The sequence below is a fragment of the Nannobrachium achirus genome (genome assembly GCF_963921795.1).
Source record: "Nannobrachium achirus genome assembly, chromosome: 2".
Lineage (NCBI taxonomy): Eukaryota > Metazoa > Chordata > Actinopteri > Myctophiformes > Myctophidae > Nannobrachium > Nannobrachium achirus.
The window spans coordinates 61,796,240-61,820,586 of NC_137811.1; the positions used below are offsets into that span (position 1 = coordinate 61,796,240).

Sequence of the window (24,347 nt, forward strand, 5' to 3'; positions counted from 1 at the left end):
AGTTTGGAAACTAACTATGCAAAAGGTCTGTGAACAAACATACAACCTCCTCCCACCATCAAAACATCTGTTTGAGATGAAAGGGCCTGTGCATGTACTGTACAGTCCAGCATGTTGTCAGCTGAATGCACACATCAGTGAAACCTGACACCAACCATTAAGCTATCGGCAAGAAACCCTTGAGTCGGCAGAAATGTTACCGTTTTAATGTGATGTGATACATCATGGGTACAAATGGAAAAGAATCCCCTAAGAAAACATTTAACCTAATTCCAAACGATAGCTGCACTTCACGGTTCCTTTCAAGGGTAAAGCGGTCAAATTTGAAGAATGCATTTGTAGGGTTTGAACCATCAATGTATCTCAATAATGAGTTAAAATAACGTAAGTAATCCAGAGATCCAACAATCGCCTGTAATCTTACAGAATACAGCATTACTCATATTAAAATGTGTGTAGATGGTGGTCAGTCATCACCATTCACCGTTTGTTACAAACAGACACCTTTGACAGTGCTTACATCACAAACTAACATTCGCTTGTATGGGAACACCACTCGAGACTGGATGTTCTAGGTTTGAAGCCAAGGTAGAGGCCTGAACATCTAGTTTATTTACAGTACATTCTCTTCAATCGACTGCTTTCTGATAAAGGTACACACATTTTACATTAGGATGGACATCACTACAAAAATCTTTTTAATCATATTTAACCTTGTCAGTCTCTCTCCCAGAATTAATTAATCTCTTAAGCCCTATACGTTGTCACACGACTGACCTACAAGCTCACAATGCGTTGTGAGCTTGTAGATTGTTGTTTAAAAATAAAAAAATATATAATTCATTTAAAAAAAAAAACATGATAGCTTGGAGGCCAACGTTCATGTAATTATTGCAGTCTGGGTAGATTGTCTGGTTTGCCAGAGGACAACCATTAGGTAGCTAAAAACCATGTCACAGACACAGGTGCACATGTTAAAACTGCTTGTTCATTGATGAATACTTGATATAATTTATGTAAAAGATGAACAGCCTCATAATATCTACTGTGTGGGAGGATTTAGCAGTATTGTTGCATTTAAACCAAAGTCCACAGGGGGGAGCCAGACTCTGCTTTTGCAAATGTCGAATGGTTGGTTTGCAAAATAGAAAACAGAAATACATATAAAATTGTCACATTCCACCTTTTTCTTCACAAATACTCAAACATATGCAGGCATGTAACATACACACACACACACACACACACACACACACACACACACACACACACACAGTTCACTCATTGGGGATATCGATGACTAGCTCTGCCTCATCTCCTTCTCCCCTGTCTTCATCTCCTCGGTCGCTGTCTCCGTCACTCTCGCCCTCCTCCTCGGCAGCGTCTCCGCTTAGCATCTGCCTGGGCACCCAGCTGAACGGACCGCTGGTCCCCGGAGCCGCCATCGGTGCCACCACCTGACAAGAGCAGACAACAAAAGAGGGAGGGAAGGAAGAAAGGAAAGATGATCAGGAAGTAGAGTGGGGTGGCCAATGATCCGTGGGTCGGCGGTTCACATCCCAGCTACTCCTGTCTACATGTCGAAGTGTCCTTGGGCAAGACACTGAACCCTGCGTTGCCTCCAATGGTGTTAGCTTGTCAGTTGCCACCATTGGTGTGTGAATGTGGGAAGTGAGGACGCTGGCGTTGACTGTTCGCCGCTTCACCTCCCAATGTATGAATGAATGGAACATTGTAAGCGCTTTGAGTTCGCAACTTGCTTAGAAAAGCGCTATAAAAATGCAATTCATTATTATGATGAAGGGGAGGAGAATAGAGGGCGGTATATACTGTATATACATGTATATATATGGTAAAGTTGAGATATAACATGTATGACACTACGGATAAGAGCATCCGCTGTGATACATAAATCGTAAATTGTACACATGCGGTTGTACTTAGTTTTTTTTTAGAAGACACATAATTTTCTTCAATATCCATATAGTGTAAATGCTGCTTTGCTTTTCCAGGCTTGAGTGAGAGGGAAATGGGAAAAACAAAATACCCAAACTTGGTACTGTATAATCTACCCACAATGCCACAGGTGTGAAGTGAAAATTAACAGCAATGTTATAATAAACTGGTATGGTTCAAACCTGATGCATTAAAACTGTCAATGTTACATACATATTAGGGTTGTATATATTATTGTCATTAAGTCCTAGAGGACACTATGGCTGAGTGTAACTTAATTCTCCAAAAAACATATGTACAGTATATGTGTATTAAAGGCCTATCTTCATAGTGAGAAAACCCTGACGAGACATTTTCCTAACAGTCTTATTAGGTTCAACAATATTAACCATTGAATATTGTGTACATCCGTTGTTTTCTCCCATAATCCATTGCAAAAGTAGGCTCCATAGCTGAAACCGATTTAACATTATATTAAGTGTAAAAGTATTAATTAAGTACATGAATACTTTTGAAGGTGTGCTTATTGCCAGAAATCTTGACACAAACAGAAAGGTATGTAGGAGAATATGTTTTTGTGAAGTAATTAAAGGAGTTTGTGGGAGACTTAAATGGTTTCATTAAAGAAGGCACTATGTCTATGGCAGCACTAAAACAGGATTCAGCAACTGACGGTATTTCAGGCAAGCATTAGAATGGGGAGCTGCAAGGCAATAATGGTTTATGCAAAACCACTGAATAATGGACATTAATGGTCCAGTTGGAATTAAGGTTAACATGGGGATTCATGTGTAAGTAATATATCTGTGTTCTGTCCTAAATATCTTTTCCTCTCCTCTCTCACCTTCCCCGTTGTCTCTTTCTTGTTTTTAGTCGTCTTTGCTTTTCTCTCTTTCTTCATTCGCTCAGCTGGGGGAGCCAAATACTCTGGTGGGAAGGGCATCTGCCCAACACACACCGAGTGAACACACACAATCATGCACGCACACACAGAGCCAGGACAAGACACACAATCATGCAGACACACACACACACACACACAGACAGACAGACGCACACAATACAGTCACAAACACACAAATGATGAAAAAGACAATGAAAAATACAAGAAAAAAAACGTAAAACGCAAAAAGATTTAAAAAACAAAGATCTGACATAAACGGTAACAACTTAACCAAATGATATAAATAATGTCATATGAAAACAGGACATAATGTTCTGCTGATGAGATGGCAATGGCAGCAGTTAGTTACTGTTGCTGCTCATTCTGGGACAGAGCGAGACAGGGACACTCACTGTGTTGAGGTACGGTCCAGACTGCAGGGAGTTGACACCAGGACGGGACAGGAGGGACAGATGTGACGATGACGAATGAGGAAGGCTTGCACCAGGACAGCTCCTCCTCCTAACAGGGGCACCAGAGAGCCATGGACAGATGGTCAGGGTGTGGGTGTGTGTGTGTGTGTGTGTGTGTGTGTGTGTGTGTGTGTGTGTGTGTGTGTGTGTGTGTACTACAACACTATACATTGAACTCAGAGAGACTATACCAGGGGTTCTCAAACTTTTTCAGGCAGTGACCCCCAACATAAACCTATATGAACTGGGGACCCCCACCTTCACAAGCACTCGGAATTGTAGGGATTACATTTTTGTGTCTCGGTTCCACAGATAAATATATTTTCACAATGTTCGCCTCTTGCTTGCTTAATATTTGACAGTTTGGCCAGTTTGGTATTAAAACGATCTTGAAAATCCTTAAATTGACACTTTATAAATGTGCAGATAACCTGTATACACTACACTTATGTTGGTTTGTTTACCGTTGAGTGAGACATTATTTTTTACACTATGCTAATCATCTGGGGACCCCCACAAAACAAGTTTGAGAACCACTGGACTATACTGTTCCTCATTCACATTTCTTCAGGCTCTAATGTAGCCTGAAAGCACATTGCAGGTTCGAGTCCTGTCCCCAACGATCTTTGCTCACCCCATCTCTCTCTCCCTGTTTCCTATGTCCATCTTGACTATACACTATAAATACAAATTTAGAAAAGCCCCCAAAAATACCAAAAATGAATAAATAACTGTTTTCTATTACATTTGAATTTTGAATCATTGCCATTATTCTTCCAACCATTCAATAAGCATATTTTCCATCTCTGCTCTGTGACCTATTGTGTATCATGTGGTCACATGTGGACCAGTACAACTGATTGATTGTTTCCACAACAACAAATATCCTAAACACATGAAAACACAGCAGACATTGATTTCCCTTCCTCCCCTAGTGTCCCTATTCTATGAAGAACATTCCATGAAAAAACAAACAAAAAAAACGCTGATCTAAAAGCTCACAACACCACACGCTGAGCTTGTAGATGAGCCATTTTCGAAATGGAGCGGAGCTAGTAGGGTTTAAGAGGTTATGACCAAATGGGAGGAAAATATCCATGTACATAAAGGCCAGTCATGTTCTGTGAGGATAAGGACAGGGACTTGTATTGTTCATTCTGTTGTTACTTTGTATGTTGATCTTTGTCTGCGTTCTAGTTCCCCCTATTCATGCACTGCATGAATGTTAAAACCAGCCAACAACTAAATGTTTTCTGTCTCCATGGATCACATGTCTTGTCGATGTCTGTGTCAAACAAAGAAAATAAAATGAAAGATTTGGACCAGATCTCTCCTGCATTAGCTGATTGGAATACCCCCAAATTCTTGTCATTTTTATGCTTTATTTCAGACATGAGAGCGTAGAGAGTCTGGAAACCAAGGGCAGAGAGAGACTTCACATGCAAGACCAGATGGGGCTCAGATTATGACCCTGGTCCTGGCACTCACAGGGAAAGAGCATAATGGTCTGTGCTGTGCACTACCTGGCTGAGTGTTGCCATTTCTGCTTATTATAAGCGACTTTGGCCTTGTTTATCAGTGAAGTCACGTGTAAATATTTGTAGTTGCTGTTTTTTGGGCTTGTATCTAAAGAGTAGTTGCTTATTTAGGCTTGCTGTCTAATGTTGTTTAAACCAGTGGTTCTCAAACAATTTCATGTCAAGGACCCCCACATTAATATGCATTTGGCTGAAAAGATGGGGGTGAGCTTGTAGATCGTCTGTTTTCAAACAGTCGACCGGGTTCAAGTGGTAAACTTGGGCTTGTTTTCGTATCTGGCCCGCCTGGCAACACTGCCCGCCGACTCACTTCTTTCCACCATCTCTCTCCCTCTCCCTGGGCCCCTCTGCATCACTGTTCTCTGAGGACGCTGTTGCATCTGAATCTGGGACAAAACACATGCCATTAGTGACCCAGCTCAACAATAGAAAGGCTGCAACAATTGTGTGAGAGTGCTGAAATGCAGACGTGCACATTATTTAACATTCAGTGATTTCTTCTTAAGATGTTAAAAAAAAAAACAGAATCACCTGATGAGTCTTCGTCCACCCTCTCATACTGTAGCAATCTGTCTAGTAGGAAGCTAGAAAATATATGATATACCAAAAGATAAGATCATCTTAATTGGTACACTGTGTGCACCGGTAACCGGAACGCTCGCCCCAAAACACACTCAAGGTTCATGTTAGGAATAGGTTAAGGGTTATGCTGCGTTCAGATGGGCTCAGGCAAGCGGTAGACGGCAAACCGGAAGTCATTTTAGTGGACGGGAGTAGAACGGCAAACGGTACAGTAGTCCGGCAGTCGAAACCGGTGACGGTAAACGGCAGACGTGCCGTTCAAAGTTAAATTAATTTATCTTTTTACCGTGGTACAGGACGGAATCTGGAACCGGATGTTACGTAGCTCCATCTCACAGGACAAATTCGAGCAGAGCGCCAACACACACAGAACAGCTGAGAGCACACATCAGCCAGCAGTAGCAGAGAGAGCAGCATGGAGCCACCTCAACCACCGCAGCGCGCGTTTTCATTTTGCGCGAGCGCTTTAAATAATTAATTAATGTTGCCGTACCGTTCCGTCGGGCATATTTTGTTCTACCTTGCCGTACCGTCCAGCAGGTGGTGCCGTTTGCCGTCTACCGCTTGCCTGAGCCCATCTGAACGCAGCATATGGCATAGTTTTACTGATAGTTACGTTTAGGAATAACATTAGGTTTAGGCATAGTTTTACTGAGGTTACGTTTAAGAATACCTGGTGGCGACCATACCGAGGTCGCCGGATTTAACCTGGGGCGAGAGCATTTTAGGTAGGGTGACCAGACGTCCCGGATTGTCTGGGATTCTCCCAGTTTCAAGCTGCGTGTCCTGAGTCCCGACAAATATCTCTAAAACACAAATATGTCCCGGTTTTCAACATTCACTACAAAATTGTCCCGGAGTTCGCCAGGATTAAAACAATAATAGTTGTTTTCCGTGGTTGCATAGACATTCATCATGTTCTTTTCATGTAAACATGCTCACCTGAAAAATCAGAAAACATGAACAAATGCATTGTGTGTCTGAATTCAATGCTGAGGCTGTTTGTCAATCAGTCGCTACTCACTGCCTGTATGCAACCCCTATATGTATGCACGGTGTGTATACATATACAAGTTCTTTTTTACACGTTTGAGAATGGGTGAGCGGGTTTGAGGGGCTGAATATATGGTCACCCTAATTTTGGGGCGAGCGTTCTTGTATTCCTGTGCACCAAGCAATAGGTAAATATATAAGATTATTTAAAAGCACAACAAGATTCCCAAAAACAGAGCATATATGGAGAGCTTTGACTAATGTTAATCTAATACACTCAGAGTTAATCTACTGAAGATTAAGATGCATTCATTCAGTTTGTACTATCTATTCTCTATACTCACCTTTTATCCCTGGAGACTTTAAGAAGTTTCCTCTGTGCCCGCCTTAGTTCCTCCTGGAAACACTCTTGTTCCTGAGCGAGAGAAAGGAAGGCAAAAGCATGAGACCATGAAAAATATATATTTTGTTAAAATCCAAGTGTAGAAATAGTCTACTTGATACTCACATAGACCAGAAATTTTAACTTCCGTTTGAGGTTTTTATATTTCCGCTTATAATCCACTTCTACGTCGGCCTGGCCATTCATTTCTGAAAGACAATACGCCCATTAACATAAAAAAAACAAAGTTATGTGAAGTTGGAGGCCAACAAACAGTGAAAACTACTTGCTATACTGTACGTTTACTGCTAGCGATTTACTTCTACACCACATCATCTCTTTTACTTTATTTTTTTCAAAACTTTAGTTACTATTAATTACATTTGTAGTTTTGGATTATTATTACAAAACATACATTAACCACTTCAACCCTATAGCCTACATTTGGCATTTGAAAATAGCAGATCTACAAGCTCACAATGCGTCACATTCACATTGTGAGCTTGTAGATCTGCTATTTTCAAAAGATTTTTATACATTTGGATGGAAAACTTGAAATGGGACATTATGCATAATGAGTACTTTTACTTTTGGTACTTTCAATACATTTGTACTTTTACTCAAGTACATTTTGAATTCCCGACTTCTACTTGTAACAGAGTATTTCTGCATTGCAGTACTTAGTAACAGATATGAGTAGTCCTACTCTTTCCACTAGACACAAATTATGAAACAAACACTTTGCATATCGAAAGAGGATCCTTCAACTTTCCATAGAGACCCAATATTGGAGAGTTTGACGTCGTTTAATACAACCAGAAAGCAAAACACTGTTTTGGTGCATTGGCTGCCTATGGGAGGTATTGCAACACTAGCTCTGGTCCCTATGGACCAGAGCTAGTGTTGCAAACACTAGATTCAACCGATTTAAAAAACAATCTAGTGTTGCAATTTGCGGCTATCTTTCCACCACTGCTGTTACGTCAAACTCCGTGTACAAAACCCGATATATTATAATAACTCTATGACAACCCCCCTCTAGTTAATAGCTAACGCTGTTAGCTGCAGGGGAAAGCATGGCAACCTCCGTTAGATCGAACTATTCTGTCCTGATATGACCTGTCAAAAGAACCAACAACCAAAACGAAGCAGTCTTAATTCCAAAAGAGTCGCTGTAGGAAGACGTCTGACTTCAAAAGCCTAGTGGTTTCAGAATAAAGACTGTTATTGTGTTCACCTCTGGTTTGTGTCTGCTGCCTGTGCGACATGTTCTTTGTTTACAACGGTGACGTCAATATCCAGCGTCGCTTTGGGTGGAGCCTAGCCCTGGCCTAGCCGTGCGCGCGCGCGCGCTGTGCGTGTGCGTGTGCGTGTGCGTGTGCGTGTGCGTGTGTGTGTGTGTGTGTGTGTGTCTACAGTCTCTATGGTGTTGATTGAAGATTGACTTGTCCCCATTTTTCTTGATTGATTGATTGATTGAAGGCTTTATTAGAAGTTTGCATAGGAAAATGTACAGATTCATGATGGTACAGTTCACTGGTACAAGGTCTACTAAAAGGAGATCCATGAAAAGACTAAGCTTATTTCAACAGGAAACCATTTAAGTATCTCATATAACATTGAATGACAGACAAATAGAACACAGTACTATGCAGTAGACATGTAAAGAAAAAAAGAAAGAAAAAGAAAACAGTAGGTCTATACAATCAGTAAGTACAGTATATACAATATATACAAGGAAGGGGCAGGTAACAGTAAGTCTAAACAATCAGTATGTACAGTATATACAAGGAAGGGGCAGGGAGGGTAGGGTTGGGCTAGGTTTTTACCAGTTGTGAACGGCTGCTGCCTGTAAGTGGTTTTTTAGGGCAATTTTAAAGGATGCTAGTGATCCACACTCCTTTATGGCCTTCGGTAAGGCATTCCACATTTTTGTGGTATAGCAGAAGAACGAGTTCGACCCTTTCTTTGAGTTGACTCTGGGTTGAACGTGATCTGTGGCACTGCCTCTGGTGTTGTAATTATGGACATCCTTAACGTTTATAAAGTATTTTGACAGGTACTTGGGTATCATAGTGGTGTAGTGTATCTTGTACACCAGTCCCATTGCAAGTTGCTGTACTCTGTCATCTACTCTGAGCCACCCCACTCTTAACTGGTGAGTAGCGGTGAGGTGAGTCTGATTGGGAAGGTTAAGCAGGACCCTAATTAGTTTATTTTGGGCTGTTTGGAGTTTAGTTTTTAGGGCTTGTGGGGCGTCACGATACCATACGTGGACTCCATAGTCAAAGAGGGGCTGGATTATTGCACCAGCTATGGTCTTCAGTGTGTTGAAGTTGACCATTGGGGCGATCCTCTGTAGGAAACGAGTTCGTTGGTTGATTTTTTGTATTACTTTTGAAGTCATCTTTTCGCTGGAAAGATTAGCTTCAAGGATACATCCTAAGTAAGAGATTTCGTTTTTTCGTGTTATGACCTTGTCACCCACTTTGATTGTGAAGTTCTCTACCTTTTTGAGGTTATGATTTGATCCAAAGAGGATGGACTCGGTTTTGCCCAGGTGAATTGATAATTTGTTGTCGTTAAGCCATGTGCAGATCTTACTCAGTTCAGAGTTAAGTGTCTTTTCAACCTGCAAGTGGTCCTTGCCCAAGACTAGGAGAGCCGAGTCATCCGCGAACAGGAACAGGTTGCAGTCGCAAGCAGATGCCATGTCGTTCACGTATATTAGGAACAACAGAGGTCCCAGTATGCTACCTTGAGGAACTCCACAGCTTACTGGGAGGGGGGGGGGACAGGGTACCGTTAATCTCCACCACCTGTTCCCTCCCCACCAGGTAAGATTGCATCCAGCTCACTGCTGCGCTGTCAAGACCGATGGCTTTAAGTTTCTCAATCAGAATAGCATGATCCACGGTGTCAAATGCCTTCTGGAGGTCCATCATGACCATGCCACTATATTTGCCCTGATCCGCTTCGCGTTTGATTTGGTCAGTCAAATAGAGAAGGCATGTGTCAGTGGAATGGGATTTTCTGAATCCAGATTGGAACTCGTAAATCAGATTATTCTCATCGAGATATCTTGCAATCTGTTCGTAGACTATTTTCTCCATGACTTTGGATATGGAGCTAAGAATGGAAACGGGGCGGTAGTTTCCAGGGTCTAGTTTGCTACCTTTTTTGTGCAGGGGGGTTGCTTTTGCTAGTTTGAAGTCCTGGGGGACATGACCCTGTTCGATGGAAAGGTTAATTATGTGGGTAATGATTGGAGCAATGGTGGCGGCTGAATCTCTGAGAAATCTAGCTGGGATTTTATCAAGGCCAGTGGCCTTGTGTTGAGGTAGGGCGCTCAATTTTTTAAACACTTCATCAGTTGTCACTGTGGAAAGTTTAAAGCTGTCTTTACTGACGCCCAGTTTTTTGTAGAATGTATTAACAAATTCTTCACCATACCGCCCAGATGGGGCGACCAGTCTTTTGACCAGTGAACGGGCTGTGGTGGTAAAGGTTTTGTTAAGATGGGTAGCCTTTGTATTTGATGTTATGCTTTTGAAACTGATATTATCCTAGATAAAGTACTGTGTTATCCGTCTGTCTTTCAATGTTATATGAGATACTTAAAGTGTGGTTCCTGTGGAAATAAGCCTCGGCTTTCTAGGGTCTCCTTTTAGTTGACCTTGTACCAGTGATTTGTACTGTCATGAAACTGTACTTTTTTCTATTGCAAACTTCTAATAAATTCTTCAATCAATCAAATTGAAGAATGTATCAGAAGTTTGCAATGGGAAAAAGTACAGTTTTGATTGAAGACTTTATTAGAAGTTTGCATAGGAAAAGGTACAGTTTCATGACGGTACAGTTCACTGGTACAAGGTCTACTAAAAGGAGATCCATGAAAAGACTAAGCTTATTTCCACAGCACAAATCACTGGTACTGTTATGAAAGGTCAACTAAAAGGAGATCCTATAAGATTTTATTTAGCTCTTATTTAGGCTACACAGGAACCACATTAATATATCTCATATGTAACATTGAAAGACAGACGGATAGGCTACTTTGCATAGGATAACATCAATTACAAAGCAGAAAATTAAGAATAAAAGGAAGAAAGAAAAAACAGAAGAAGCAGAGTTACAGTGGAAAAGGGGAGGTGAGTATGGGCTTAGTCTATTTACAAGTTTCAGGTGACTTTTCAGTCTTTTTGTGTTATGTGTTGTTGTTGTTTTTTGTTTTTTTTGCACCATTTACCACTGTACTACTTGCAAATTTGTTTATAGGCTAATAAAGTATTCAATCAATCAGGGCAGGAATTTCATGAAGGCCATGGCCGCAGTTGCCCCTCAGTTTGGCCATGTGCCCTCAAACCAATGACATAACCTGAGGCGTGTGGCCTAAATTTCTCCTCTGTCTCTTTCTTGACATGTAGACAGTAGACACTGTTGTCTCTTTCTCTTTTTTTAAACACTTCTGAAATCTTAAATCTTAACTCCCCTGAGTCTGACCCGAGAGTGACTTTGATTGGTGCAGGGCTGAGCATGGATCAGATTGTAAATACCATAATTTATCTATTTCACTGCAGATTAGGTTATCATCCCTACCTCTTAAATTCAACAAATTCTTTCAATGGACTAAAATCCTGTTTTATTTGATGGCCTTCCTGCCCTGGCATTTGGCCTTTGTGCCCTCAAAAAATGGACAACACCCAAGGCCAAGTGGCTTTGCCTTGCCCCTAAAATGACAAAATTCCAGGCCTGAATCAACCCTTCTGAATTCAAATGAATACTGGAGTGAGTATCCCTCTCTTTGACGCTCAAACTGAAATACCAAATTATATACCCATGCAAGATCAGTATATAAAATCTTTTCAGAGTCATTCTCTGCCACCCACTGCATAGTACTGTAGTACTGTAGTAGCTACAGTACTACTGTATAGAGGGCAGTGAGTTCTCTGCTCACCCTAAGCTCAGCACACTCACGTTGGCAGGACCCAGTGTCATGAATTATAGATGAGGAACATTCACAGCAGGGATGATGAGTAATGCTGTTTCTGCAGGAGAGCCAGAATCTGTCCTCTGTGTGTGTGTGTGTGTGCGTGCGTGCGTGCGTGCGTGCGTGCGTGAGAGAGAGAGAGAGAGAGAGAGAGAGAGAGAGAGAGAGGTGGATACTGGAGAGACAGTATTGGGCAGTCACAGGCATAAGCTTGGAGATTGGCTGATAGAGGTATTGATATTAAATATACACTGTAGGCTTACCTACAGTATATACTGTAGAGAGAGGTTTCGTATCTGTCTGGGCATGGATGCAGACAGGACAGCATGTACCCTCACAGGAGAGAGGGAGAAAAAGGAAATGCTGACTGTGTTTTGAGGCAGTGTGCCTCCTCTCCTAGCTAATACAAATCCCAGCAGGCAACGGATAGCCAAACAGCATCCTTTTCTGCGGGCCATCAAAGCATTGTCATCTTCTGTAGTCGCCATGGTGGGTATCCTCTCAAACCCTCAGACAATATTTAAAAAACACCTTACAAAAATAAACAGTGTTATTATTTCCCTTCCAGGCAGAACCACTCCCCTGTATGAAACTCAATATCTAGCTGCTGCTAGATATTACTAGCTTCTATCTCCCCTGCCAGCAGCTTCTCCTTTTGTTTCCAACGAGACAGGCAGACAGAAATAGAATCTTCTGTGTGTGTCGCCCATAAATCGCTGCCGCCTGCCAGCTTGCCATCCAGGCCCCCCTGGCAACTTAAACCCCCTGCCTCCCACTCTACTGCAGTTTGTCCCCCCCCCTCTCTGTCTTTCTGTTAATGGATCCATACTGTGGTCTCCAGCTCAAGCATGTGGAGGCAAGAGCGCCTGCCTATTGTTGTGACTTGTCATTGTCAGCTTACGTTTGTCTTTCCAGATTATTTCCCACCAGGACGTCTAAATACGTTTGTCATCGGGGCTTTTGGTTTGACAGATGTTTTGACCGTGTCAAACTGGTGGGTCATAGGTGGTACAGGGTTTCTCAGAGGTGCTTGAGAGGTTTCTGGGGGTCCCAGCCAGTGATTGATTTCCCTGTATTGAGTGTATTCACTTGCGATTATTATGTTGCACAAGTAAAGTGACCTTTCTAACAATGTTTCATTGTCACCAATATATATATTTCTCATATAGAATTTAGCATTATAGACAATTTAATTCATTACAAAATCTATTTTTTATATCCTATAGGGCAGAAAAACATTAGAAACGGGATCCATGGCCTATATGATAGTCTATTTGGGGGTCTGTGATATGACATTATTTATTCAGTTTGTGTTTGCCAGCCTACAGTATGTGTCTGTCTGTCTGTCTGTCTGTCTGTCTGTCTGTCTGTCTGTCTGTCTGTCTGTCTGTCTGCCTGTCTGTCTGTTTGAAGCCCCAACCTCTCTGATTTATCGTTGTCCCCTCTGTCCCTCCCTCCCCTGCCTCCCTCCCTCTCTTTCACTGCACTTCCTTCGTTCCCCATGCTCATTCCCAAGAGTCCACACTGTTTGTTTTCTGATCCCGTTGGGAGAAACTGGAATGCACCAAAATCACATCAAAGACACCAACAACAACTTCAATGAAAGTCTTCTCTTTTATAAGGTAAGCTCCCGCTTAATAATTGTTGTAACCTCATATGTCATGACATACTGTACAACAGACAGCTGCTGATGTGTATTTTCTCATAAAGTTCACTGGACATTTGATGGACATTTCAATCACATTCAAATTTAGGAGGCACATAAATTCAATCACCATCTCATCTCACATTCACAGATTTCATTGTAATGTTACCACAGAAATCATTGGAACGACCTGTCACCATTTTGCAATGTTTGTCTATCTTTTATATGCTCCTTTTGCCCTTTCCCTTCTTATTACTGACTGTGTGTGTGTGTGTGTGTGTGTGTGTGTGTGTGTGTGTGTGTGTGTGTGTGTGTGTGTGTGTGTGTGTGTGTGTGTGTGTGTGTGTGTGTGTGTGTGTGTGTGTGTGTAGGAGAAGCTTATCCAGTCTATTAAAAGGATCAAACATGAGTTAGATGAATGCAGGGAGGCGGAGACATATACTTATTCAGAGGCCCAGCAAGTGGAGGTAGGCCTTACTCACTCAATAATAACGTAATATCAGTCTACAGAAAATGTATTGTTCCTAACTCCACTTGAGCTGTATTTCGGTAAAGTGATGATAATATAAGTAGTCTATAGGACCCAGGGCCGGAGTGGGCCTGTCTGGGCCATAGGGACCCATACACCCTTCCAGGCCACTCTACCCAAACACTAGGCAACATGAAAACACATGAACGCGCCTGCCACCCGCACTCACACACATGTGACAGCCTTACAGAGTTTCAGTTCTGTTTGGCTGAGATGTTTCTTGTAAAACAAAACACATAAAAAACTAATATACTAATATATACCATCCACTGTAGGCCTAAAGAAGTAGTCACTACAACACTCGCTTCTGTGCAGACAGTGCAGTATGTCACAGGAGCAATCATATGAAGACAACAGTTACAGCATTTTTCCTTTCCACATGGGCTAAGTAATCACTGAAAATCATTATTCCATATATACCAACAGTCACACTAGAAAGTGTTCTATATCCAGTCCATATTATTTATATGGTATGCAATTAAATAAAAATATAGTATTATTTTGTCAGCAAAGCATTTAGATGTCAGCTTACTATATCAATATTATATGCAAACGCCAATGTTCAATGTAAAACTGTACAATCTAGTACTGTAACACTGAGTAGAGCTCTGCATGCACCTCTCCCCCGGAATAATCTTATATTCAGTTAGAATCATCACTATCTGCTAGTAGTTCCACTCTGCTAGTAGTGCTATGGAACCTCCTATTCAGTTAGGAAGACATTGTGGAATAATTACTGGAACTAACAAGCACTGGCCTCCACCCTACACACAACATACCACATAGCTAGCTTACAGATTGTCTGTTTCAACAGCACAGCAGCTTCACATGTTTCTCTATCCCACAAAAACATCAATCAATCAGGTAGCCACATGTATCACAGTCAAGCTCAAATTATATATAATATGACAACAATAGTGTAGAATATGCCTGAAGATGGTGTATGAAACTCCAACTCAGTACAATGTTTCCCATTTCTTAACTTCTGTCCATACATTAGCATAATCACTTAGTAGTGTGGTCTCAGGGATAGATAGCACCTTAACTCTGCAGCCGCACAGAGGCGCTCCAACACAAAATTGCAGCAGTTATTTTAGAGTTGTGCATACTAGTATCCACCAAATGTTTCCTCCAAACCCTCAAGTGTAACTTGATAGTCATTACAGACAGCAATTTGTGTTCATGCTATTAAAATGGTCTAACTTTGTTAGGGTACGAAATGGAACAAATTGTGTTCTTAATAATCCTAATAGCAATGAATTTATCTGGCCTAATGCTCCCCTAGGGATCCACATGCATGTTGAGAAACTTGAGAAGAACCAGTGTTTATATTGAAACAACTTACTTGTTGCTGCATCATTCTTACTAGAAGACTACATGCTGAAGCTTTGAACATTTCAGTCAGTATAACATTTCCCCCCCATCCTTCTCTCCCTTCAGCTCCATGTTTTCTCTTTTTCTTTGTGGGGCTATGCGGCTGGGGTTGGGGTCCATAATTTAACTATTTATTTATTTATTTTGTCGCCTTCTTCTCTCTGCTGTCTGGCCGCTATCCTCAGTCAGCCGTGTGTTTGTGTGCTGCCTTCCTTAGCCGGTCGGTCTGTCTGTGAGCACGCTTGTGGTAGGGCCTGGCCAGAAAGCCAAACTAACCAATCACGCATTGATTATTCAAAAAAAAAAAGTTGATTGCTGTCCTTTTTGACCAATCCCTTGGGGAGAAAACACATGTTGCTTTTCTGTTTAGAGAGGGGAGGGGGCGAGTAGCTGTCAGCACAGGCCAGCTGTGGTGTCAAGTTACACAGGCAGGGCTGCTGTATGAAGCCCTGCTGGCTATGTGGCCTGCGCAAAGGGGATCTTTTTATTTTTTTCAGGAGGCACCAGGCCAGTTTTTGCACTAGTAAAGCGCAATCAAGCGCTGCGCTGCACTGGCTGTAGCTGGCCTGAGGCTAGGGGAAAACACCAGGCCACCAGGCCAGTGGCGGCGGCGCAGTCCACCGGGAATCGTCCCCCTACTCCCTACTGTCAATCCGGGCCTGATAGGACCTGGCTAAGATATGTATGCGCTTAATTTAGGAGAGAATATCTCAACTGTTGGCTAATATGACTAATTATTCTCAACTGTTCTTGCCTAATATAATATGACCCCAAGGAACAACATAAGAACTGTGAATAATTCTCTATCCGGGATGAAATACCCAACATGGCTCTATATCAGGGGTCAGCAACCTTTTTGAAATGAAGTGCCATGTTTTTATTTTCTTGAGTGTTAGTGTGCCATGTCAACATACATTTTAATGACAAATATTTTTACATATTTTAATTGGCAGGACATTGATATAACGATCATTAGACTAGACTCAGAGCAATAATCCACCTATCTTCCCAACTCCCTCCCCAGTCAGAGTTCAGAGTTTTAATGAATGTAACATTTTGTGCACGATGTAATTTGCTCTAAATTAGCTAACTTCATTTAATTGACCACGTTTAAAAAAAGATTTGTTTTTAAAATAAAAATCCTCTCTCTCACAATTCTGCCAGTGTGCCGGTGATCACCCTCCCCTGTGCCAATGTTGGCACCCGTGCCTAAGGTTGCCTACCCCTGCTCTATATCTTCTAAACCATTGGAGCCACACATTTTCTGAGGTGCTCAAAAGATCAGAATGCCAATCTTTAGGGGGACATATAAGCTTGTAACATTTCTAATTTCAATATTTTATGACAAAACAACTAAGAAACACTAAAGACTGGCAACTTATAATTGTCCAGGGCCTTAGGGACATTTTCTTGCACTAATCTATGTAAAAGCACCAAATTTGTCCCAGATGTAAATCAAGGTATGCTCTAATAATTTAGGAAGGGTGCCCAGCGACTAATCGGGTCATAAATTAGGCCAAATCCAATATGACCTAACCTGACTCCGCCAGATGGTGGCGTCTTGAGTTTCAAGACATACTTACTCAATGCTGACACCATATGGCGGAGTCAGGTTAAATACTAACACCATCTCAAAACAGTTTGGGCTATAGGCTAACTATTGCACATAGCTTTCGAACATAGCTGGTTTCTGCCTGACAGCAGAGATATGCTCATGATTTCATTTGTTGCATTGTATATATCTGATATCAACATACACACTAACATGATGACCTATGATGACCTTATCATCGCCACCCATGGTTCTCAAAGTATAGACAAGGATAGCAACACATAGACCCAGTCAGGTATGTGGTCAGGCGCAAGCTTGGCTCAGGGAGGAGGACGCCCCTGCCATGCAGAGTCCACTGCACTTTGGATAATAACATTACATCCCGTGTTTGTAAAACTGATAATCTAATATCAACATACACACTAACATGTATTCCACATGATCAATATGCACAGACTGAGTGTTTCAGATTTTGATTCTGTGAACTCTAAATGAACTATTTTCTACTCCTTCTCCTTAAAACCTCCAGTACAGGTTTGAGTATCTGGAACGAGAGGTCAGGGCAGAGTTCCAGAACCTCCACCGCTTCCTGGATGAGGAGGAGAACAGAGACATGGAGCGCCTGAAGAGGGAGAGAGAGAAGCAGGTGAAGTTATTGAAGGCAAGAGAGCGGAAAATCTACGAGCAAGGGAAGGACCTGGAGAGAGCGATTGCGACACTCAACGCCAAGCTGGCTGAGGACGATAACCCTAAGCTTCTCAAAGTGAGTCCACTGTGAATACTATTGATACATCCTTTGTTGTTGATCCTATCCTATTGATACTATTGATCCTGTACACCTAATCTGGTGTACAGGTGTTTATATTGCATTTTCAAGCAGCTAACTAACAGGGTTGATCATTTTCCATGTTCCGTAGATGTACAGTATCTCAGATATACTTCCAAATGTGCCTTCTCATCCACTACACCTTATACTTCAGTGGTATACACTATACAGGCATGTTTCTTTTTTTTTTTTTTTCTTTTTGTGAGAGCGGGAGTTTTTAATGCTGTAATCGGAGAGTCTCACATCGCATGGGATTTCCAATGACATCTGTTGAGTGGGTGGGGTGGGGAGGACAGGGCAGGGAATGGGTTTGGAGTCATTCCACAGGATATCCTGGATGCTCCCATGTTGCAACACACTTTGGGTTTAGTCCAGGTTGATGTAACTAGTCCCTTAGACTTGGACAACACATCATGTTATATGTGACTTGTTAATACAAATTTCCTTTAACTGGGCCTTCGCCCTGGCACTCATTGAGGCCCTTTGAGTTCTGGAACAATAGCAGCTAAAGCATCATGCATAGTAATACATAAGAACCGCAGGTCGACACTAGAAACGGAGGGGGACAGAAATTTCTTCTGTTTGGTCCGTTTGATGTCCGTTCTATCTCCCTGCCCGTACTTGTCCGTATGATTACGTACAGTACCTCTTAACTGAACGTACTGGACTTGTCCATAGCAAGAAGTACCCGTGGCCGTGGCCACCGTTGTCAACCGAAAATAACTTTTCCACTGCAAAAAGAGTGAAAAGATGTTGTTCTTCAACGTCTGTAAATATCAACCATACCTCTATGATACCAACATGGAAAGCTCCGTGGCTTGAACACCGTGCATGGTAAAGTGAAACGACAGTGTGCCTCGATGGACATGGCTAGTCTAGCCTAATATGTTGAAAAAGACCTCATCTAAGTTTCTTTTTGCCAGACCCATGAAATGGGTAGGCCTACATAAGCAAATGTCGGTCTGTCCGGGTTTTCTATATAAAGGGTATATATGATGATGACATGATGATGACATGCCTACAAAAGGCATGATGTCATAAATGATGATGACAGACAGGGGGTCTGGCACAACCAGGTTGACCTGGTCTAGTTTATGTAGACATTGTCCTTTTTAATAAGACAGACAATATTAAATGCTGTTGGTAATTGATTAATCACCAGATTCGAGAGATGGGGGCTACTCGTATCGAGGTGAGTGTGGTTCATTCAGCCAAAATCCGTTTCACTTGCGTTTCAAATCATATATTCTTTGACTGGCTGGTGATATAGCGTTAACTGACACAAAGTATTTATAAAAAGATTTGTGTGGATGACAGAGACATATAAAGGCCTGTCCATACTTTGAACGAAATGTTTGGTGAGTTGGACTTTCCGACGTGCAAATTTCCGAACTCTCATTCGGTCTAATGCTTTTCAGAATTCGCGACGTCATTTTGTAGTCGAACCGGACCTTTTGACCGAAAGGTCAAAATATGGACAGGCCTTTAGAGTGAAATCCTGTTCTGCTCTCGTGTGCTCTGCATGTGCTGCGAGCCGTGCGAGGCAGAGTCTGAATGCACCGTCTCGTGCAAGGCGCAATTTGTGGCGCGCGGCCCCAGCGGGAGCAGAATTGGAGCGGAGAGCGGGTCGGCACGTACATACCGTAGACGAACTAAGCATGTCGACGTCATTACTGTACGTCCTCTCTCACCCAAAACGTACACAAAATCAAACATACTGAACTATAAACGGCCATTAACACACAGGTGACTAACAGGTCATTTTGACCGATTTTGAGATTGCAAAGTGCAATAACTCTCCCCGTGAAGGTCTCAGAAATTTCTCCTTCCACGACTTTTCCTAAATACTCAAGACATATGTTCTCGTTTTTTTCCCCTTCTGAAACGTTTCCTAAGTATGAAATAATATACCATTATACCACTCTGACTGTTAGTTATCGGTCATAAAGACAGGTCTCACCCATTCCTCCCCCTCCCAGAAGCAAGGAGAGAATTTCACACCTTTTGCGCTCCCCATTTGAGAGGTCAATTGAAATGCTAATTCACATTTGGAAGACAATAGAACCCCCACTGGCAGCAGGGGAGGAGGTGTTGCTCTCCTGGGCCAAAAGGGAGAGAATTTACCTGTCAATTTGACTGATAAATGCAGTCAGAGTGGATGTGATTTTCTTTTCAGTCACCCGAGTGTTATAGGGCCCTTTGACTTTATCTCAAACCTAAGCACTGTTCTGTTGCACAGAAACCCCATGTTGTCAGCTGTGTCTCTGTCCTCTGTTGGCACTCATTTGATCAATTATAGGCATTGATTGGTTAAGCAGTTGACTTGCCAGGTTTCAAAGGTCTAAATCAATTTCTCATGTGGAGGTGGGAGGAGACAAGACAGCCAGCGGTGCAGATAGGAATGAATGTGATGTGACAGTGGCATCTAGAATTCACACTGGGGCAGTTTTTTTATGCATTATTGAAACAAACATGCACGCACGGACGCACGCATGCAAGCACAAATGGCCATTGTGTGAATATCGTCAGTTGTTGTTTAGCATAGTGGCAGTGGCAAGCACTATATATCATTTTTGTCAACCAAAATCCTACATAACATCCAACAGACATGATCTTCCTAAATCAATTTTCTCATTACAGGAAATTCAAGACCTCATTAAAAGGCAAGTCATGAACTAACTTCTGTCTTGGCATCTTCCCTGTCCCTCCCCCAAACCACATCAATCCTCTACCGTTTGAATTCCTGTCCTCTCCATCCCTTTTCTGCCTCAATCTTCATGAACCTTTTTCTGATGTGCATCAGGGCTTGTCCCTCTCTCGTTCATCCTTCATCCTTCACTCCTCCACCGTCCATGCAGGTCTCAGGTCCATTTCAAACCCCCACCGGAGGTGGACACGGAGGTGCGCTCTGGTCAGTTTGTGGGTCCCATTCAGTACAGGATATGGAAACACATGAAAAGCTGCCTCTACCCAAGTATGTCCACATACACCTGACAACAAATATTCTCAATAATACTGTGATTATGAGTCGGACAATGAACATGAAGTACAGCTAAGTAGTCTGAAAATATGAATATGTACATAAATATGCATATTTTATATAATAACCACATTAACCCCAGCGTCCCTATTGTACTTTTGTTTTAATATTTAGCTCAAGCAACGTATTGTGTAACAATAACAGCAGTGGAACCTCATCCCTCTTTGTCCACCTGCACAGACATCACTTCAATGACCTTTGACCCGGAGACGGCCCACCCCCTCCTGACCCTGTCTCCCTCTCTCACCTCTGTGTGGTTCGACGAGGACAAGGTCGTTGAGGATTGCCCCGCCAACCCGCGCAGGTTCAACTACTACTACTGCCTGATGGGACACCAGGCGCTCATCACCGGCAGACACTACTGGGAGGTGGAGGTGGCCGGCAAGACGGCCTGGAGGGTGGGGGTGGCGCGGGACGATGTCAAGAGAGGGGAGATGTCTTCCAGCGGCAGCTCCTGCGGCCTGTGGACCCTCTCTCTGAGGGCAGGCACCGTCGTGGCCAGCACCGACCCCGAGCCCATCACCATCACTGTGTCCAAGAGGCTGGTGCGCATCGGAGTGTTCCTGAACTGCGAGGAGGAGGAAGTGTCCTTCTATAATGCTGTTACCATGGCTCCACTCTTCACCTTCAGCATGGGAACGGTCGAGGTTCCCCTGTATCCCTTCTATAACCCATGTGACTTGGATGACGGAAAGAACACAGCCCCCATCAACCTCTTCAGCCCTTCGCTATGATGAGAAACAGCGAAGGGCTATTTCTCATTTTATGCCTCTACATGCTCCCTGATGTCCTCACGCTCGAGGTTCCCCTGTATCTTCTATAACCCATGTGACTTGGATGACGGAAAGAACACGGCCCCCATCAACCTCTTCAGCCCTTCGCTATGATGAGAAACAGCTGCGAAGGGCTGTTTCCCATTTTATGCCTCTGCATGCTCCCTGATGTCCTCAGTATATGTCCATATATGGGCATGCTGATATGCCAATATATGGAGATCTTTGTGGATCTCTTTGGATATCTATCTGTCCTAGTCCTATCCTTTGAATACCAGTTCTTTCCTTTGGTAGTATTTTATCTGATCTACCCTCAATGTGTTGTCATGGCATCAGGCGCAAACAAGTCACTCAGCTCCATGAGGCATGCCCATATATGGGCATAAAAAGGACAAGGACTGGTATTCAAAGGCTAGGACTAGGACCCACCACAGGGTGTCCAATTAGGACTTATTACAGTAAACCATCACGGGAAATCTAACCTGTGTGTTTCGGAAGGTGGTCTAAGGAAGCTTAAACCAAAGGGGTATGAGTCTTATACAGTACACATATATTTGGGTTGTAAGGCCAGAGGAGTATGGGTATGATGTTTCGTGTATGTATGGTACAGAGGTGTCTGATTATCCTTATAAGGCCATATACCCTGGTTCATATGGGAATTGGAGTTGGAGTGTATGTGGTCTTGAAGGTAGATTCTAGAAGAGTGGCAAGTATTTACTATTTTGTATCTAATAGCATAGTGTAAATAGATAAGTGCTAAATCCAAAGGCAATTGTAACTATTCAGATGTTGTTTTCCCATAAACAACTAATTTGACTTGGAAAGAAATGTGAAACATACGAATGACACAAAGGCATTTAAGCCTAAAAAACCTTGAGCAAAACCAGGCTCTAGAGGGTGGGTGGAGAGAGAGAGAGAGAAAGAGAGAGAGAGAGAGAGAGAGAGAGAGAGAGAGGGGGGGGGGGGGGGAGATACTGTACACACTGCAACAATAATAATAACAATTATAACAACTATAATGACAACAAAAACAATAATAACAGCTATAATAAGTCCAGAGCCATTTTCGATGGAAACCCTCAATCCGAGCAGGGGAATACCGCAAATTAATCACGATTCATGGGAGCCGGTGAGAGAAGAATTGCACAAAAACTCATTAGTTAAGGTTGTTGAAGGGTGCAGTGTTATGGGGACACAGGCGTACAGTTGGGTGTTAACTGCACTGTGATGTCACCTTTAGCCTGCTATCTCCATGTGACTGACACCTCCTCTACTGTGACCGTGGCCTGGTATGGCTGAGGGAGCTATGCATGACGGCACAGCAACTGGAAGTTGGGGCTGGGTGGTGCTGAGGGCCTGATTGGCTGACAAAGGGGAAGGCGGGAAGGCGACACACGGGAAACCAATTACACAGCTGACATTGAGTGAGATAAGTGAGGTGAAATGACAGCATTGTCTTTCACACTCTTTTTATAACACACGCATACACATACAGACGGTACACACAACTGTGACAGAGGCACTCACACTCACAAGTGTGGCTCATGACTGTTTGATTTGTTACACACAGTGTGAACAGCCTTAGTAAAACGAGAGGCTTTGCAACTATTCTATCTAATGCCATCCCTTTTACATTACAAATAATAACAGGACACCATATATGTCATAATCTTCTGTTTATTCTTAGTATCTCTTTAGACATGAAATAAAGAAAAAAAACTACTCTCCTTTACAAAACGTCTGTGTGTGTGTTGCTGTGCAAAAAGGAAGTGGGTTCACGAGAGAAGAAACATGTTGAACATCACACCGGGCCAAAGGACATGACGAACATCCAACCAGGGCCAAAGAACAGCAGAAGTAAACACAGAGGATCAGGGCAGATACAGCTCACATAGTGCAAGGTCAAGAGTAAAAACGATAGTGTTTTGTTTTGTTTCTATAAGCAGGTTTCAGCTTCTCAGGCAAACATGATCTTCTCCGAGATGCCAATAAATGTAAAACCAAGGGTTCCATCAGCCTGCTAATACATGCCATGTAAAGCCTGATATTGAGACAAATTGGCTATGTGTGACACAGGCACACAACCAAATCTGGCATTGCTACCTGCCCCCCTATTTCTTGACATCTATACATAACTAGTAAGTCTTACTAACTGACCTCTTCTCAACATAATTCTGACTATCTGCATGCCCCTCCTTTTTAACATCTACTCATCCTGACTATCTGCCTGTCCCATCCTTGTTTGACATCTTCTACACATCCCAACAATCGTCCCCCCTTCTCTTCTTCTTCACAAACTAACTGTTGCCAGAGTATTGGTAGCTAGCTTGGAATCACTGGTTACAGCATTAGCACACATCAAAATAATGATTTTGTATCACACACAAATATTCATCAATCTAACACCCTAATATAATATCTGGCATCCATCTATTGTCGTTAACTCACACACGCAAACTATGCCACTCAATTTCTACTGAAATGGACGACACCTTGCTGCTATTCTTTGTTTAATTTGAAACCCTGACAGTCAGATTGATAAGTATATTAGTTCCTTATCAAGAGTCTTTTCAAGTGCAGTCAAGGTGTGCCCAAGTGCATATAGCCCATTTCTTTGAACAGCAAATATCTCATGTACTGTCTCCCATATTTTATTCCAGTGGTTCTCAAATGGACTAGCAGAATGTACTTTTACTTCTTTAAATTTGACAATGTAATGTGTCATGACCCCTTCTTGGGACCCAGGACCACCAGCTGAGAAACATGGCGTTGTATAGGATCAGTCAGTGTGCTTTCAAGCCTCTCCTGACC

The 24,347-nt window shown here is 42.5% G+C and overlaps 2 protein-coding genes across 3 annotated transcripts; one reads left to right on the forward strand and one right to left on the reverse strand.

Moving 5' to 3' along the window:
- Nucleotides 1-209: 209 nt before the first annotated feature.
- Nucleotides 210-8,077, reverse strand: ino80e (INO80 complex subunit E). 2 transcript variants are annotated; one of them, XM_080746812.1, is made up of 8 exons: nucleotides 8,045-8,077; nucleotides 6,934-7,016; nucleotides 6,770-6,840; nucleotides 5,382-5,434; nucleotides 5,161-5,230; nucleotides 3,253-3,361; nucleotides 2,801-2,899; nucleotides 210-1,457 (listed from the first exon to the last, which is right to left on the reverse strand). In XM_080746812.1, exons 1-8 carry the CDS (start codon nucleotides 8,073-8,075, stop codon nucleotides 1,278-1,280), a joined length of 696 nt encoding a protein of 231 aa, XP_080602938.1. In that variant the 5' UTR covers nucleotides 8,076-8,077; the 3' UTR covers nucleotides 210-1,277. The 2 variants fall into 2 exon arrangements, with proteins under 2 accessions (XP_080602938.1, XP_080602937.1); XM_080746811.1 differs by having other exon boundaries at nucleotides 5,161-5,236.
- A 5,213-nt stretch (nucleotides 8,078-13,290) lies between these two features.
- On the forward strand, nucleotides 13,291-21,497 carry LOC308299443 (zinc-binding protein A33; the record flags this gene model as incomplete). Its single annotated transcript, XM_080743216.1, has 5 exons — nucleotides 13,291-13,419; nucleotides 13,814-13,909; nucleotides 17,427-17,671; nucleotides 20,582-20,697; nucleotides 20,944-21,497. Exons 1-5 carry the CDS (start codon nucleotides 13,357-13,359, stop codon nucleotides 21,495-21,497), a joined length of 1,074 nt encoding a protein of 357 aa, XP_080599342.1. The 5' UTR covers nucleotides 13,291-13,356.
- Nucleotides 21,498-24,347: the final 2,850 nt, after the last annotated feature.